Source organism: Manis pentadactyla, chromosome 5 (genome assembly GCF_030020395.1).
Source record: "Manis pentadactyla isolate mManPen7 chromosome 5, mManPen7.hap1, whole genome shotgun sequence".
Lineage (NCBI taxonomy): Eukaryota > Metazoa > Chordata > Mammalia > Pholidota > Manidae > Manis > Manis pentadactyla.
Window position 1 is genome coordinate 150,704,743 of NC_080023.1, and position 18,463 is coordinate 150,723,205.

At 47.8% G+C, this 18,463-nt stretch overlaps 1 protein-coding gene across 1 annotated transcript in view; it reads right to left on the minus strand.

The window, feature by feature from the left end:
- Positions 1-10,203: 10,203 nt before the first annotated feature.
- Positions 10,204-18,463, minus strand: part of TGM3 (transglutaminase 3) — a 42,396-nt gene continuing 34,136 nt past the window's right edge. Inside the window, exons 11-14 of the mRNA XM_036906307.2 lie at positions 18,224-18,381; positions 14,635-14,768; positions 13,591-14,240; positions 10,204-10,244 (exon numbers count right to left, since the gene is read on the minus strand). Of these exons, the coding sequence (XP_036762202.2) occupies positions 14,093-14,240; positions 14,635-14,768; positions 18,224-18,381 (440 nt within the window). The 3' untranslated portion in view covers positions 10,204-10,244; positions 13,591-14,092. The remainder of the gene's footprint in view (positions 10,245-13,590; positions 14,241-14,634; positions 14,769-18,223; positions 18,382-18,463) is intronic.

Below are 18,463 nucleotides of genomic sequence, written 5' to 3' on the forward strand. Positions count from 1 at the left end.
TAGGTCTCTCCTAGTCTGGTGCCGAGGACTCAGCCCTGATTAGACCACGCCTGACCGAAGGAGAAATCACATCTCTCTTTAAGGATTCTTCCCAACTATCTCCAGGCAGAATGACTGTGTCCTTCCTAGTGTATTCTCAAACCCTGGTGCTGTGGGGTAGGGGATGGGAGGACCTCCTTGACTAAGATAATGCTTGGACCAGTGCTTGACCCTGGCAATAGTAATTAAAGTTGACCTATACTGAATACTTAATCTCTACCAGGCAATTTTCTAAGAATGCAACATGATTAAGTCTCTGATCATTACAACTCCATGAAGTGGGCACCATTATTATCTGTATTCTACACATGAAGAAACCGAGGCACAGAGTTTAAGTAATTTTCCCAAAGTCATACAGTCATCTGAGAGTCAGAGCCAGGATCCCCAGGCAGTATGGTAAAATAAGTAATATTATCTATATTTCTGTGTCCAGGTACTGTTAGCTACTTGACATTCATTTTCACACTTTGTTTTGCAGATGAGAAGTTGAGACTCAAAGAGAAGAAAATGGAGCTGAACTGGATTTGCTTGTCCTGATGCTCCTCTAAACGGGTGCTCCTGTGTTGGCAGGATTCAAGCATCTTCAGGGGACTGCCTCTATCAGATGCATCTGGATGCCATAAAAATGCATATGCCTTGTGATTCTGAGCCAGCAAGGTTGGCAGTGGGTCGTGAGAATCTGCATTTTATCAAGTACTCCTAGCTGATCCTCATTTACACACAAGGAAGCCCATTAGAGCACACCCTACCAGTCATCTTAGATAAAAATCACTTGAGCATGTGTTTCTTTTCCTCTTTAACAGTTAAAAATACTTTTGCTGCAAGTAATAGTAAATTCTATTACTATTCTAATTCAACAGTAAATTCTAAGGAAATTTATTGTTTACTTAATAAAATGCCCAGAATTAGACAGTCTCCAGACGGGTGTAGCAGTTCAGCAGTCCCATCAAGGACCTAGTTCTTTTAAGCTTTCTCTTTTTATTTATTATTTATTTATTTTTATTTTTTTATTTTATTATTTTTTAAGCTTTCTCTTGCACTATCCTTGCCTGTTGGCTTTTCTTCTTCATGCTTGTTGCTTCGTAGTTGCAAGATGGCTGCCTCAGATCCAGACATCTTGCTCAAAGTCCCCAGACTGTGTTGCAGCAAGAGGATAGTTACATGGCTCAGGTCCAGTCAGGCACATGTTCTCACCTGGAATTTTTAATTGGGAGCTGATGGCAAGAAGTGGGGACAATGGGGGCTTCATTCTGGGGGACAATGGGCTTTGGGACGGCACACCTACAGCAGGCCTCTCCATGTGGCCTGGGCTTCCTCACAACATAGAGGCCTGATCCCAAGTGTGAGCGTCCTGAGAGAGAGCCAGGCAGAAGCCATGGTCTCTTTCATGATTTATCAGAAGTCACATGTCATTACTTCCACTGTATTCTGTTCATCTGTTGGATTTCCCCAGAGGAGGACGCCGCCCCAAATCACTCACGAAAGGCGTCTCTTGATGCAATAAGCAAGAGGAATTTATTTAGAGACCAGCTAGCTGGGGTCCAAGTGTCAGCCCGACGCAGCGGGTCTCAACAAGGATCTCAAGCACTCAAAACCAAGGGTTTATATAGCATTTTCAAAACACTTAACTCTTAGTAATTTTCCACAGCTGCACATTATCTTTGCAAGACATACATCCTGGGGTTAAGCGAGAGCAAGGTAAGACCACTCCTCAATTGTTAGGGAGGTTCTGCACGATAAGCTTGGTATGTAGGATTAACTGACCAAGGTTAGCTGACCGAAGGCCACAGCTGCCCCCATCCCGGTGTTCATGATTAACTTGTTTTCCAAGGCCTTACCCAGTTCCAGTTTTTTTTCTTTTAAGTCACAACTTCAGAAAACTGCTTCTAGGCCCTTAAGATGGCTACTCTTATGCTAACTTATTCTCATTCTTACATTCCCCTCTTCTTCTTGTAACTATTTCAATCATGAAATTAGAGGTCACCTGTTTGGTAGTGCAATAGGGGAAAGGCACAATATGAACGGCGCAGTCTTAGCTTTTGAAGGTTGTCTTTGTCCAGCTGACGTGGTTATCTTGGAATAGTTTTTGAGAACGGTGTGTGGGTCAGCTAAACAGCGTTGGTGTCTCTGGACGCGCACCTGGTCACTTTAGGGGTCTTCTGGTGATTTTTAAGCTGGAGAGGATTCTCAGTAGGTTGGGCTCTCCACGTGAGATGGTCGTCAGCTGTCTCGGCTGAGACAACGGGTTTCACATGAGATGCGTGGATCCAGGTGGCAATCTTACTAACTTTGACTGCTGTTGGGGTGGTCAGTAACACTAAGTAGGGTCTTTTCTACCGTGGCTCAAGGGTCTGCGCTCGGTGTCGCCTTACAAACACAAAGTCTTTAACTTGGAACAGGTGGGCTGCTTCTGAAGTGCCGGGCTCATAGACTGCTTTTAGTTGGGTCTACACTTCTCTTTGGACTGCCTGAAGAGCTTTTAATAGAATTTGCATAGCAACTTATAAGATCATTTGCATTAAAAAATATGGAGTCCTCCATGTTTTTTAAAACATACAAACATATCCACAGCATATAAATTAAACAAGAAGACCTGGTGGTTCTCAAAAAAATCTATTACAACTTTCCTCAAAAGTGGTCACACGTTTGCCCATCTAAACTTTTACAGTGAAACCTGTTTTTCTGGGAGAAACAATCTTGTCCAGATTCTACACAATTTAATTTTTAAGAATAAATTTTGGTTTGTTAACTAAGTGCATTTAATCAGCTAAAAAAAAGCTTTGTTACTATTCTGCTTAGGAGGATAAATTAAGAAAACAAATAATCAGTAACAACTTTAATCATTTGTTGGTTAGAGAGATTTTTCTACTTGTAAAAATATAAGGAATAAATAATTCAATTTCTCATGCCATGCAATCGTTTTCAATAACAATATTTCAAAGGCAAATAAAGGTTACACAGTTGTTAACAAACTTTAGCTTTTAGTCTTTTTAATATTAAGATTTCATTAAAAAAAATATTCTGGCAACTCACTGAGACTTTAAGCATGAGAAACTGCTTTGATAAAACAATTAGAGAACTCTTTGCAATCTTTCAACATTAAGAGCAGACTAACAGTTAAAGAAAACTTTGTTTTGTTTTTTTAACTGGAAACAAAATTCTAATTTTGCTGTGCACTTGATATCAAGACTCACTTGCTTTAATTTCACATAGCATGACTATATCTGTAAGAATATAGTAATTTATTCTTCATTTGCCCCATGGTCTCAAGCACATAAACGGGTGAGAATTATGCCTGGGCTTGCCGGGGTTTGTCCCGCCTTATCTCTAAACATCTTGACCTTCCTCCAAAGCAACAGGCTGAGCGGATCCGCTACAACAAAAGGCACCCCACTGCTGCACCACACTGCTCTCTCTGTTCTCCGTCTCTCTCTAACAAACAGCTGCACTTTAGAACAAAGCCACTTTCTTTTATCAAAAAACACATTCTTTAGCATGCAGACGAGTTTCCATTCTTTATACCTTCTCTTATTAAAACATACATCTTTTAGCATAGAGAAATGTTTTCTTTAAGTAGTTTTCATTAGAACTTAAAATCATTTGATACTTTAACTTTCAGTGAACACTGAAAAACAGGCTACTATAAACTGTTACACTAGCATTCTTCATCTATGAACATATATTATCATTTTTGGAAATGTGCTTTACAACACAATTTCTCATTAGGCACAAAATATGTCTATATAACTTAGCAAACTTTAAAAATTTTGGTTACCACAAAAATTCTCAAGCTGTTTGCATACATATACACTGTTATACATTAATACAGTATTATTAAGATGTTTATTTGCTACACTTGTTTACTTATTTTTAGCAACTATGCCAGATTACTTAGAAAACTTTTACTAAACATTAGACAAAGTCAAGCTTTTCTTCAAGCATTTTCTTGAAATGTTTAACTGGTAACATCAACTTAAATGAATTTAAGTAAACTTTGGCAGCTGATAACTACAATGACATGCCCGCCTCAGGCAAACCCAAATTAGCATTAATGCTTAACATTTTCCATCAGATTTTCTGGAAGTTTTAGAATGCCTAATTTTCACAAGCGCTTGTCTTTAAATCAATTTCATTAATACCATCCGGAGGTAGAAAGATATTTTCATTTACACACTTAGACACACAAACTTACAGACTGAGACATAATGATAAGGTTCCCTCCGTCAGCCAGCCAACATTAAAGGATGGCCACTTGAGGTGCAGAAAACACGAAATTTTCTCTTCCTGATGTCCGTGCTCAAATTGTGAGCTCTCTCCCTAACGTCTGAGAAAAATGGTCTGTCATGAGAGACAAGGGGGTCGTCTGCGTCTGTCCCATTTCTTCTGTCAAAAAGACTAAGACAAACACGACAAACAACAACCAGGCGCCTACAGAGAAGAATCTGCCGCGGCCGCGGAGACAAACCTGAAAGTTGAGGGCCTGTCGGACTGCAGCGGCAGCCGACTTTCCTCACAGATGAGGACCTCGTCCTCCAGACGGGGGCAAGGGACGTCTCCCAAGACCCCTGGTCAGCGACCTGCCAGCGCGTCCACCTAAGTCAATGCTGACCCAGAAACAGATTGGAGCTCCCACAGGTTTGAGGGCCTGTCAGACTGCAGTGGCAGCCGACTTTCCTCACAGATGAGGACCTCGTTCTCCAGACGGGGGCAAGGGACGTCTCCCAAGACCACTGGTCGGCGACCTGCCAGCGCGTCCGCCTAAGTCTATGCCGACCCAGACACAGATTGGAGCTCCCACAGGCTTTATACAGGTTTCAGGCTTGTTCGCGAACAAAAACACTGGGTGCACTCACCAGCCGGCAAGGCACTTTCTGATTAAACACAGAACGTTCTTACAGGTTTGACAAGAGACACACGGACACAAACACAGTAATACCTGGCCAGGGCAAGCCTCCGATCCTTGGCTTGTCGTTCCTCCGGGGGGGGCACGCGATCCCGGACGAGCCCCCAAATGTTGGATTTCCCCAGAGGAGGACGCCGCCCCAAATCACTCACGAAAGGCGTCTCTTGATGCAATAAGCAAGAGGAATTTATTTAGAGACCAGCTAGCTGGGGTCCAAGTGTCAGCCCGACGCAGCGGGTCTCAACAAGGACCTCGAGCACTCAAAACCAAGGGTTTATATAGCATTTTCAAAACACTTAACTCTTAGTAATTTTCCACAGCTGCACATTATCTTTGCAAGACATACATCCTGGGGTTAAGCGAGAGCAAGGTAAGACCACTCCTCAATTGTTAGGGAGGTTCTGCACGATAAGCTTGGTAAGTAGGATTAACTGACCAAGGTTAGCCGACCGAAGGCCACAGCTGCCCCCATCCCGGTGTTCATGATTAACTTGTTTTCCAAGGCCTTACCCAGTTCCAGTTTTTTTTCTTTTAAGTCACAACTTCAGAAAACTGCTTCTAGGCCCTTAAGATGGCTACTCTTATGCTAACTTATTCTCATTCTTACACATCAAGGCAGTCTCAAAGGACATTCCTCTGAGGAGGGGGGAATTGGACTTGGCCTTTTGACTGAATCTGGAAGAGCATACGGAAATGCAACTAGTATTGTGGCCATTTTTGAAAATATGCTCTGCCACAGCCTCCCCCACCCTCGCCCGCCCCCTCCCACTGCACCACCAAATTCAAATCAACACTGGTCAGCCAGGGTCAGGCTTTCCAGTCTTCATTGCCTGTCTGTCCAACCTCACATTCCTCTTTGACAACACATCTTCCTTCTCATGCCTCCCTCTGCCAAGGTTCAACCGCCCTGTCCACCACTGGATGGTGAGTAAGTCCTAATGAGATGGGGACCATGGGTGTAGTCAGAGTAGGGTGAGGGCCTCTGGAAAAAGGCAAGGCAGGGTATTTACAGTCAGAGCAGTGTAACTACATGCAAGGAAACCCCCTACCAAAGCTCTGTGTTAAACATTAAGCTCTAGGGTCATTCTTCAGTGAGATCGGTTAATATTCCCCAGATAAAGAAGAGTAGCACATGTTTTTATGATGCTAATCATTTGTAATCATGTGTAAGATTCACTTTAGCATGCTAAAAGGCCCAGGCCTATGTGCTGTCTTTCCTCCTTTAGATCTGATGAGGTGATTTTGCAAACTGGGCAACTAATTTGCCATGCAGACCCAGCTGTAAACAACATAATGAAAAGCAGGAAGGATTCCACCTTAAAGATAAGACTGCATTTTAACAGCCAGGTAGTTTTAGAAGTAAGATTCTTAACTCACTCTTTATCAAACAGACAATACCTCAGCCCACCCTGGGGCCTGGGCAGGTGGCCTTTTGATATGCTTCTAGACAAAGATGCCAGTATCCCAGGAGAAATCAGAGCAGTAAATTTCTTGTGTTAAGTTAATTTTTAATATTCAGGGACCACTTAACAAGTCCACACCCCTAAGCCTTTTATCCGGTTACCAAAAATCCTCAACCGCCTATAAAACCCCTAGACAGCGCACCACTACAGGCTCTCTTGTCTCCTCCTGGCGTGAGCCAGGAGCTCTGTCCTCTCACTGTATCTTTAAATAAAAGCCTCTCCCTGGCTCTCCTACCTTGACTGTTTGCTAAATTCATTCTTTGACTCCACAGACAAGAACCCCGGCATCACTAGCAGCGTTCATCTGAGAAGTCCTCCCTGACTGCCCCAGTCTTCCAGCTGAATCTCAAGTCTTGCTTTTCCCTCTGGAATCTGCCTCTCCTTTCAGGACTGGTGTGGGGCTCTAAGCACCTGGGACCTCCACTGAAGAAGATGCTTCCTGGGCCTAGGCCAGGGTCCCAGCACAGTGGTTAGGGGGTTAGACACGGAGAGGTGGCTGACTGGGTGAGGGCAGATTGAGCCTGGAGGGGGAGCTAAAGAGCTTCCTGCTTCACAGCCCCCAGGGGTCAGCTAGTGGAGGGAGAGCCAAGACCTGGAATCCCCGAATTGCTCAGGCTAATAGATGGTGGTGCCCACTGCATGCCTCCTTTCTTCACACCCCACCTTCAGTCCCTTGGGATGTCTGGTGTGCTCTGCCTTCTCCAACACTTCTCACCCCATCCTTGCTACCACCTTGGCCTGTCATCTCTTACCTGGATGGTTTTAATAACCTCTTCACTGGACTCCCTGCAACAGCAGAGGGTTTCTTTTAAAACACAGTTCAGATCCTGTCTCTTCTCTGCTCAAAATCCTCTTGGGCTCCCAATCTCATTCAGAATAGAAGAAAAAGTCCTTACAGTGGCTTACAAGGCCCTGTGGGATCTGTGCCCCCTCCAGCTTCCTCTCTGCCTTCATTGGGATTCCTCTGGCCCTCACAGCCCCACAGGGAGCACTGCTTCCTGTATGTTCTGCATACATACCAGGGATACTCCCACTAAAGGGCTTTGCCCCGCTGTTCCTGGAACTCACTCCTTTAGGTCTTCACATGACTCTTCTTTATAGTTCATGTTGGGTTTCTACCCAAGTATCACCTGTCAGAGGGCCAGCCCAATCCAGTCACTCCCTAACACCCTTCCCCCATCAGTGTATTAATCATTACTTGAATTTACACTTTATATTTGTAAGATAAATTTTAGCCAAAATAAGTAGGCGAAGAGAGGCAACAAAGGGCCAGGTAGTTTATTTGAGTGCAACTCCCGGGTGATGTTCCGTGGTCTGGGTATTACAGGCCGGGGAAGTCACACCCGGTCAGGGAGGTGGGGGCTTATAAGGGGTCAGGAGGGGGAGGAGTGGGCAAGCTATCCTAGGGGGCGTGGAGAGGTATGATTGGCTAAAGGTGACATAATAGACAACTAGAAACTTTTTTTCCTTCCAAGAAGGAGGAGGCTGACATCCGGGTCTTAGTTGGCACATCAGAAGGATGGAGTTCAGGAAGAGCTGTCCCCTTTCCATATAAGGCATGGACCTTGGGGTCTGGTCTGTTCTCCCCCTATGGCATCTCTCTGTTCTGTTTGCATGTCCTTGTTTTTCCTTCCTCCAGCCTAACAATATTTATTTGATTACTCATTTTATTATCAATCTTCTCACATCCTTTCCCATACCTCTGCCTCTTTGTGTTGACAAACTTCTTGAAAGCATGTGTCATTTGTGCTGAATCCCTGGAACCGTTTATAGTAGGGGCTCATTAATCATCTTTGATTCATTGAAATTTTGGTTCTGGAATTTAATGGCTTGGTGATCCTGGGAGGTCACATCTTCCAGGAGCAGGTAAGTTAAGTTGCTAATGTCATACACAAAAATACCAAAATATTTCTGTGGAGTTATGCCCCCATTCCTCACAGACATTTCAAGTTTAAACAGAAGGCTGGCCTTCAGTCTGAAGCACTGATTTTACAAAAGCCTGTAATTCCCAGAGTGGAACACTAGGAGGCACCCCACTCTCAACCCCCAAGGGCTTAGAAATACTGGGAAGGAAACACTCCAAACCTATAACTTACATGTCCTTTGGGGGAAAGGAGTGGATGAGATTAGGGAATGGGAAGAGTTTATTTTCTCACTCTCTTATATGCTTATATATTGAAGGAATTTTTATACTGTAAATATATTTGTCTAAAAATATTTTAATAAATGTGTCTGTATATATTAAAATAATTTTATTTCACAAGACAGAGCAAGCTAATTTATTACAGAGTGACCATAAAGTCAGAATACATCTTCTGAGGCATGCTAAAGATGCAGGCTTATTAGTGATAATAAGTCATAGATCATTAAAGGCAACATGCAGGATTAATGGAATTGCTGTGTTAATAGTCCAACTTCATTGCACAACAAATTATGTTGTCCAATAATTCAAACTCATTGAACTCACCATGTAATGTCAATGAGCATATCATATATTATAATGCAATATCAATATATCATTTTTATTCATGTTTGCCCATGTTTCCATCCTGTAAGATTGGCATCCATTGACAGATAACCAAATGATTGCAGTGAAGTATTGTAGGTGATCATAAAGGTGTGTGAAGGTTAGAATAAGAGCAAAGAATGGCGTGAACTGGCTCTAAGCCTCCATTTTCCCATTGGTACAAAATGGGGGATAAATAATGTCCAGCTTTAAAGTCTGCTGGGAGGAGAAATGACATAATGGCACAAAGCGCCCCAACTACTGGGTAGGCTCTGAAAGATGCTGGTTGAATCCAGCTGCTTGAGGCTGGCTTTTGAGGCAGGTGTGATCAAGGCTGGGAGGTGGTGTAGCCCAGAGCTAGACACAGGGCAGGTTGAAGAGGCTGCTTCTGGGAAGAGGGACTCTCAGGTCCCCTGCTGACGGCACTTCATCATTATAGGAAAAGAGAGCCAGTAACTAAGTCATTGTAGGGAAGTAGGCTGGAGGAGGCATCCTCCTTGAATGTCTCTCCAGAGCCGGGTGCCATGGCAGAGACATACTTCCTTGGGTTTCTGCATCTACTTCCCTGTCTCCTTGCAAACCTGTGATGGCGTTTATCACTTGATACCTTTTTAGAATCTGTGCAGTTCGTGTTGCTTAGCACAGAGGATAGGTGCTAGAGCCAGTCTACTTGGGTACTAGCGCTGCCATTTACTAACTGCCCTGGGACCTGATTGACTCTAAATCTCAGTTCCCTCATCTACAGAATGAAGATGTTATTAGTCCTTTCCTCAAAAGCTTGTTGGAAGGATTAAATGAATAAATACCTATAAAATGCTTATAACAGACTTCCAGCTTCCAGCCTGGCATGCAAGAATCTTGGAAGTTACCACTTCATCTTAACAAGTAAAAAGCTGGATACACTGAAAAACCAACAATTCTTCTTAGATCTGTAAGAGAAGGGACTCCACAGGGCACACGGCTGTCCCGGAATTAGAGAGCCTGCCAGGTGACTGCAGAGAATCACAATTTAGGGAGCAGAAACCCATAAGCAGCGGCCTCTGCAGGAACCAGTGAGCTCCGACTGGCGCTTTGCTGGAGGCTCAGTGTGGGCCAGTATGAGAGTTAAAAACTCCAGGTAGAAGCCTGTCAAAGAGAGGCCCCAACTCTTTTTTTGTGAGTTTTACCTCCAGGAGCTCTACCAGGTTTTCACGATGAAGATGGGAGAAAAATCCCCTTGCGCTTCAGGCAGGGATGGGGTGGGAAAGCAACCGTTTCGAAATATGCCAGAGCATTCTGTTCTTCTTAACCAGATCCGCCCTCAGGAGCATCTATTCAACCAGAGCCTGACCTCCTGGGTTTTGTCAGAGCCTAGCTGACCTGGAGGAAGGGAGCTGCTCCACTTCTGCCTTCTATAGCCTTTCCTGTGGGAGAGGGGAACTGCCCCATGCCAAACACTCTAGCCAGTCTGTCCCAGCTACGGGGAGCGGAGGGACGGAGAAGCACGTGTGCAGTTCACAGTTCAGAGGCACCGGCTCACTAGACAGCAGACCTAATCAGAGGGCTGCAGAATGCTTCCCCTGCCCTGCCCCGCCTGACTACCACATTCCTAAAAGTAATTGACAGCAGTTCCTTTTCCCAGTATAGCATGTCTGGCTGTTAAGAAAAGATGACTGGACACACTGAAAGGCCAACCCCTCCCCCCAACAGCTTAAAGAGCCAGAGAAAGCATGAAAACCAGACACAGATATGGCAGGGACGGTGTAGTTCTCAGACCAGGAATACACAAAACTATGATTAGCAAGGAAGAAGGAGAAATGACCGTAGGTCACCAAAAGTGTCGGGCACATTAGCATAGTGACTTTGGCTCTGAAGATAGACAGAAGGATCTGAACTCCAATTTCTCCACTTTGTGGCTCTGGGGTCTTGAGCAAATGACTCAACGTCTGTGAGCCTTACTCCCTCAACGGGAACGTGGGAGATACTGGTATTTATCCCCGTAAGTTTGTTGGGAGGATTAAATCAGATACTGCATCTAAAGCTCTTGGCTCACAGCCTGTCACATAATGAGCGTTCTCAAGAGGTGGTGATTAATTGTATGTTGAATTGTATTATCTCTTCAAATGTGTAAGGGTGGGACTCATAAGACGGACAGTGTTTCCTCCAAAGGAGTCATGGTGTCAGTCACACTTGAAGACACACCCTCATTCAGGTATTATTGGATCTTCTCCATGCACGGGGCAAGGACCCTTTGCCTGGGTTAAGAATGCAGGAATGAAGCAGGTCTGGCCTCTGTCCCCAGGAGTTCACAAGCAGTCAGAACGGACCTGCCGCGGCTTTCAGTCTGAGGTTGCCCTAGCCATGAATGAGCATTGCCCATGTCTTGGCAGATGAGGGTACTGGAGACTGCCAGTTATCCCAATATCTATTCCCCTTCTTTCCATAGTAATCAAAACCCTGAGTATTAGCTGGGTAAATACCCTTACACCTAATGACCCCACTTCCCAACCCCTGTTGCAGCCAGCTGGGGCCCTATCACTAGTTTCCAGCCAATGGGATGTTTTCAGAAGTGAAATGTATAATTTCAACTTTCAACTTTCAGATTGTTCCCTTTGTGGGAAAGAGGGTTCCCATCCCTTCTCTTTTCTTCCTTCCTGTTGGATGGACTGTGGACATTTTGCCTTGAGCTGGAACAGCCATCTGGACCCACTGGGTAGAAGCTACATGTGGAGGCAGTTCAAGGATCCAGGGCCTCTCCCAAGTTTCAGGGAGCCTGGATCCATGCATTGCTTCCCTGGGTCTGACAGAGAGAGAAATAAATGCCCGTTGATTTAGGACCCTGGCACTTTGGGTCCCCTGCTATGACAGCTGAGCATATGCCCTAACCAATACAGCAAAGCCATCTGATTGTGGGGTTCAGCTGGCAGACCCACTTGCATCTTGCACTGTGCTACATCCGCCAACTTCAGTTCTACCAGAAATAAATGCAGCATTGTGGCCTCTGTCTGCTCTTTCTTTGTTTTATTGCTACAATTCTTCGGAACCCAGGTAGGGTGGAGGGCTGTTGGATACAGCTTTCACAAGACACATGGGCCTGGGCCTTGGAAACTCCACGGGGATTTTTAATGTCATGCCTTAGGAGTCTCCCTCGAGGGTGGGAACCCAAAGGGAGGGATCATGCTGTTGGTGGTTTTTAATGTCTCTGGACCCTGTGCTTGGCACAGAGCCTAGCACAAAGTGGTGCTCAAGAAGTGCTTGCTGATGGGGCTCATGCTGGAGGGAAGTGAGGTCTGGGGCAGGTTTCACATGGATGGGAGGAAACAGAAACCTCTGGATTTCTTCAGAAACCAGAGCAGAAGTCTGTCAGTTTCTCAGAAGTCCTCACTGGGGACCGAGGCAGGGTTTCTGAGGAGGAATCTCTGGGTTGAGGCAAGGGGCAAGGCCCCAAGAATACTTGGAGAGAGTGGTGAAGCCTGCAAGAGGAGAGACAAGCTTCTTGCTCTGCAGGAGAGGCCGGCTGCCTTCAGGCACCAAAGCTGCACCTAGTGAGGGTGCCTTGTCAGCGGGAGCAAAGGGGGACCCAGGTGGTGCTGGCTGCCCTCAGGGGAATTGTGGAGGTGGGGCACTGAGGCTGGGGCAGCCTGAGATGCAGGAGGAGGAGGGGGCACCAGACAGCCTGCTTGCCCCGTTTGGTGGGATAAGGAGGTATGAGATTCCCACAGGCCAGTGGACCCCCTGAAAGGGAAGCGGGCTAAGCCATCATGCAAGCCAACTACCTGCAGCGCAGTAATGTCCCCCTAGCTTGCACTTCTGGAGGCTGAACCAGAGGGCATATTGCCCACAGCGAGGAACACAGGGAGCAGGAAACCTGCCTTTCCGTGCTGGCCTTGCAAAGGGCATCAGCGGCCATGCTGTATCAGCAGCAGAGAAACAGACCTTTGTCATTTTCCTCTGAACTCCCTGTCTCCCTGCTCCAGCCCTGATGGGCCAAGCAACAGGAGGGGACGGGGAAGGAAGACAAGGAATGTTTCAGGCCTGAGCTGAGCACAGGGCAGAAGCCTGGAGCTGGATGTGAGGCCAAAGCTTCTGCTGAGGCTGGACTGGTCCCTTCAATTGGAAAGTGAGGTATGGTTGCCAAAATGGGTTCGTCAGCACAAGTGACAGAGAACTGTGGGATCTGTCTGGGGTCATCCCAAGGGGCAAAGACTGAGAAACCGTCCGAGTGTGTGTGAAGGCAGGGAAGGCTGCAGCTGCGTTAGCTGTGCTGTGTTGCTGGGAGCAGCCCATTCTCTCCTGGCTTCAGGAGGAGGATGGTGCAAGCAGGGAGGAGTCCAGGGTGAGCAGGGTCTGGGCACCCCTGGTGTCTGCTTTGCAAAGGGTTCCAGGGCAGACTTTGTGAAGTGCCTTTTCTGACGCCTGTAAAGGGTCCTAAAAGAGTTTGCCTGGCCACCCAGAGAGTGCTGGAAGCCTGCCTGTGACAAGGAGCTCCCTCCTAAGTCAGTCTAATCTATTTTTGGACATCATATTAGAAAGTTCTCCTAAACTGACTTGAATTATCTCCCTAGTTTTGTGCCTAGAGCTACACAGGACAAGGGAGCCCACTCCCTTTGGGTACTGAAATGCAGAGAACAAGGCCTCCCCAAGGTCATCCCTTCTCCAGAAGGACATGGCCCCAGCCCCTGTCTCTCCTTCTCCACTACCTTAGGCAAAGCAGCAGTCTTGTAGAGTTGGTGCTGGGCCATTGCACTCTTTTTAACATTTATTTTGAATGTAAGGAATGTGAGTGCCATTGCAGATGGCTAACCATGCCCTCTCCTCCCCAGTGGCCTGAGGAAGGTGCAGGAATGTTCCAAATGCAAACTGGGGATCAGCAAAAAGTCCCGACCGTCTTTTCCCCCATATCCATTCAGAGAGTGGCTGGGTCAGGTGCCACTCGGTCCTGCAGCACTGGTGGGCATGAGGGCTGAGAGGGCCATGGGGCTCCATGGGAATGTGCAGAAGTGGTCAAGTCACGGGCCAGGGTGGAGCCAGCCCAGCCTGGGAGTGTGTAGGGGATGTGTGCCGGAGGCTGGAGGCTGTGTTCAGCCCTCCTTGGGGGACGGAGTGGGTTCCCAGGCTGGACAGCAAGGGCAGGGGGCTCACTCCACAGGAGAGCCTGCCTGCTCAGTGGTACCCAAGTTTGTATGGGGCCACCCAGGCCCTTCACTCATCCACGTCGACGGACAGCATGGCCTTGATCGCAGGGAACTTGTTGCAGGAGAAATCGGCGAGCAGCTGCTTGGTGCCACTCCGGGTAGGCAGGACCTCAAAACGCACGCGGGACTGCTCCTTGGGGCTCAGATTTGGCACGCTGTTGGGAAGGGCACAGGTCAGTGTTGACGGTGAGAGTCATGGACCTCAGGCTAGGTAGGCCTTCTGCAGCCTCGGCCCTGCCTCTCCTGCTTCCTCTGGCACCTTGTTGGGTCACAGGGCCCCTCCAACCCTGGAGACCCTCAGCAGGAAAAGTGGGGGTCCTGTGGTCTCCCAAATATGCTGAGCCCCGAGGACCAGCTCAAACTCTGGTGACCTGGACTTCCAGGAGTTCAAGTTTGGGGAATCTCGAAGCCAAATGCAAATGTGTATCCCTGCGTGCAGACTCCAGAGTTCCCAAGCCTGACGAGCTCTGTCTGCCCTGCCCGGAGCTCTGGGAAGGCCCTCTCCACCCCTCCCCCATCCCACGCTGGCTCCTCAGGCTGGGGACTCACTCGATCTTGAGGCTGCCCAGCAGCAGGCCGCTCCCCTCCACCATCAGCACGCAGTCTTTGACAGGCTCGTCCAGCGGGTTGGAGAAGAGCATCTGCACGTTCAGGGGCTTCTGCACCTGGGCCTGGTCCAGCATCTGTGGGGAGAGGGGCTGATGGAGTCTCATCTGCCACTTGGTGGGAGCTGGTGGGGCTGAGCTGGTGACTTGGTGATGGGGAAGATGTCACTGAGGACAGAGGGAGGGAGGACTGTTTGCGTGGGCCTCCTAAGTGCCAGGGACACCCGTGCAGGGCGTTCCTAGGGAATTGTTTTCATCTATGTGCTGCAAACAGGACACCCTTTCACAGGAGAGGCAGCACTTAGTGGTGGCTGGGAGCACTTGAGCCTCCCTGCCGGGTTCACCGGCCCCTTTCCATACTCATCCGGGTGAGGGCAGCCTGGACTATTTGCTCCCAGAGATGAAAGCCTGTGCTTTCTCCAAGGAGCAGCCATGATTGGGCAGACACATCATCTCTCCGGACATCAAATCCCTCATGTGATGAAGAGGATTAATCGTCTCTCTCTGCCTTCCCCTTGGGCTAGAAGGAACCAAATGAGATCATGTGAATAGACACTGACACTGTATGACTGATGGCTTTCTTTTCCTTTTCTGTGGAGCATCACTAGAGGTGAGGGCTTTTTGTTTGTTTGGGTTTTCTTTTTCTTGCTAATGTCACCAATCCTCACTGCACCCATTTTGAAGTATTAGAGCAGCTGTTCAGACTGATTCCATAGCCAAGGTCTCTCTGGTCACAGAGCGCTTGCTCTTCTCGCTGGGCCCTGTAATGTCTACCAATAATTTGTGCAAATTGGGATATTTTTAGAGACCATGACTGATACTGTGACTTCTCCCATGGAACTCATTTAAGTGTATGGCATAATTTGAAGTGTGAAGCATAATTTTGTGCCATTGAGATATAAGGCCACATAAAGGGTGTCATCTTTTTGCACTGATATGCAACTTGAGATTTTCATGTATTTGCTTTCCTTTTTTTATTTACTACCCTGTCCTATTGACCCAAATCTGCACATGCACCCCAAGGAGAGGGTGAACCACCAGAAATGTATGTCTGATTGTCAGTGGTTCATGGGCCAACATGAAGGATGTTATTCTGTGGAACAAAGTTCAGATTTTATGGTCTGATTCTGCAGTCTAAAGTCCTCACTGCCTATTGCCAATCAGTACTAGTTGAGATAAAGGGATTTTACCCAAATTATTATCTTTTCATACATATCACCCTCATGAGTTTACAAACATGCCTTGCTCTGAGTGAGCTAGGCATTCATTTATTCCATCATGACAAGAATGTATTGATTCTTTGAAGGCTGAAGTAAAGGAGTGACTGTATTAGAAGGAAATTACACAAAGATGCCCAAAAGAAGAATGACCAGATGCTTTTTAAAATGATTAAATAAGAAAGTTCTTGATAGCATATTTCCAGCCTATGTGAATTCTGATTTCCTTTCTAAAGATGTTATAGTCTCCTTAAAGACCAGGCTGACTTGATATGAAAATCCAAAAGATGTAGAGCAAAAGCACTGAATAAAAGAGAAAGTTCTAAAAAGTTTGGGGGTATTGGATAGGGAGCATAAAAGGGAAGAAAATTACCTTCACCTAAATGTGAATCATTTGAACATAGAATGTTCTCACAACTGATCTGGCTACTACTCAGCAGCATTTCCCAGCCTCAGGAGTGGGGATCAGTGCACAGCTGTCTATCGGATCTCTAGGGGTGGAGTACACTTCTTGGAAATGCCTTGGGAACCAGGAGAGGCTTTAAAACGCGGGAGGACAAGCATGGACTGATAATCAAAACGCTTGTAGGTGGGGAAGAATGCAAGCCTGGGGTCAAGTAGCTGGTTTCCAATCCTGTTTCTGTTTTACAAATACAGATTAGCTTCTAAGATATTATACCAAGGGAGACAGTGATGGGCCTGGAACAGGGTTATCACTTCCCTTGTGGAGTTTACAGTCAGCTAGGAGACTACCACCAAGTAATTGCACCAATAATTAAGTGTAACTTCAACTAGAACAAAAGCCATGGTGTAAGCGGACAGAAGGCTCTGAGGTTGTATAACTGGGCACCAAGCCTAACTGGGAACCGGAGTGGGGGTCCTTCAGGAAAGGCTTCCCTGAGGAAATGATTCCCTGCAAAGGAAGTATGTTATCCCCCTGACAGCATTGGAGCAACTGGGGCACAGAGATGGAGGGACTGGGTGCCGACTGCTGAAAGTGTCACTGCCCCTCTCTGCTTTGCCCCATGGGCTGTCAAGTCACTGGCTCCCTAGACCCTAAGGTGGAGGACCACCCAAACTCCAAAGCACAGTCCAGACTCACCAGGACAGTGATAGGGCTCTGTCTCGGGCTGGGTGCCCAGGAGCGGGCAGTACCCTTGGTGCCCCTGCCCTCTGTCAGGAATCCTTGCAGCTAAGGCACAGCTTAAGGAGCGGTGGGAATGAGGGCAGTCACAATTACCAGGCTCCTTTAAAAGTCTGGGGCTTGGGAGGCACTGTCTATGCACAAAAAGTCACCCCTTGTGTGACTGTGACTCCTGAGCCTGGCACAGCCCAGAATACAGCAGAAAAGGCAATCACTGTCTGGACAGTTGGGGCCGGTAGTAGACATAGTGGGTGTAGGAGGAGCCTGACCATGAGGCTTTCTGTAGGACCCCCACGGGAAGACCCCATCTCCTCTGCCCAGCCAATTGCCTGTTCTTGCCTACCAGCCTGTTCCCCCTCTGATCTGTGCCATTGGCTCTGGCACTCTCCACCTGGGCTGGGAGGGTGGCAGTTAGAGAGGGAGGCTCAGGCAGGGAGTCCCCACAAGTACTCCTGCAGGGAGCAGAGGAAGTGACAGGGAAGCCCCAGTCTCCTGCAGACCTCAAGCCTCACTCCTGGGCTCCTGGGAGCTGAGCTGACAACCAAAAGCAAACCCATAGAGCGGAGACACAGTCATCCTCAGCCTCTGTGATGGGGACGTGCCCAGATGCTCTGGGAAGGGCCCTGGGCTGGGAGGCTGGCCCTGGCTCTGGCAGTGACTGGCTTTCCCTTCCCTACCCACGCCTCAGTTTGCCACGTGTGAAATGGCAGGTAGGGGAGACAGACTAGGCTCCTAAGGGTCCGCGATTCTGTAGCTCAGGGGTCTAGAGAGTGCAGGTGCACGTTGAGTTGTGCCCATTTCTGATCTGCTTCCCAAGTAAGTTGGGTGGGGGCTGGGCTGCGGGTTTCCTGAGGGCGGGAGCCACCCCTCGTGCCTCTGGGACTCCTGAGCCTCACACAACCCAGAACACAGCAGAGGCTCAGAGCTGAGTGCCTGGGCGAGGGCGCGGAAGAGCCCCCCAGCTAACAGCCCCGGTGGGTCAAGAGCTGGAACCAAAGAAGTGGGCAAATGTGCCTGTTTGTTTTGTCAGATGGGGAGTGAGGACACTGGAAAGCCTGATGGGCCCAGCTGCCTGCCCCGCTCAGTGGGGAAGATCTTCCTTGTGACCTGGGGGCTGGCAGTGCACCCAGGGGCTGAGCTGGCTGGGAGGTGCCCCTTCGCCAGCCCTTTACCTCCAGGATCAGGTTGGGGTTATCCAGGATGATGTCCCTCTCCACCACCACCTCGGACTCGTCAGGGGCCTGGCATACGGATGTGACCCGGATCATGTTATCCGACTTCAGGTACTTCTCATACTGGGCGTATGAGATCTTTACGGGATACTGCATTTCTGGAAGGAGAAGCCAGGAAGCAGAGTGAGAGTGAGTGGATCGACTTCTGAAACCTCCATAGCCTGCCTCCAATGTGGAGGT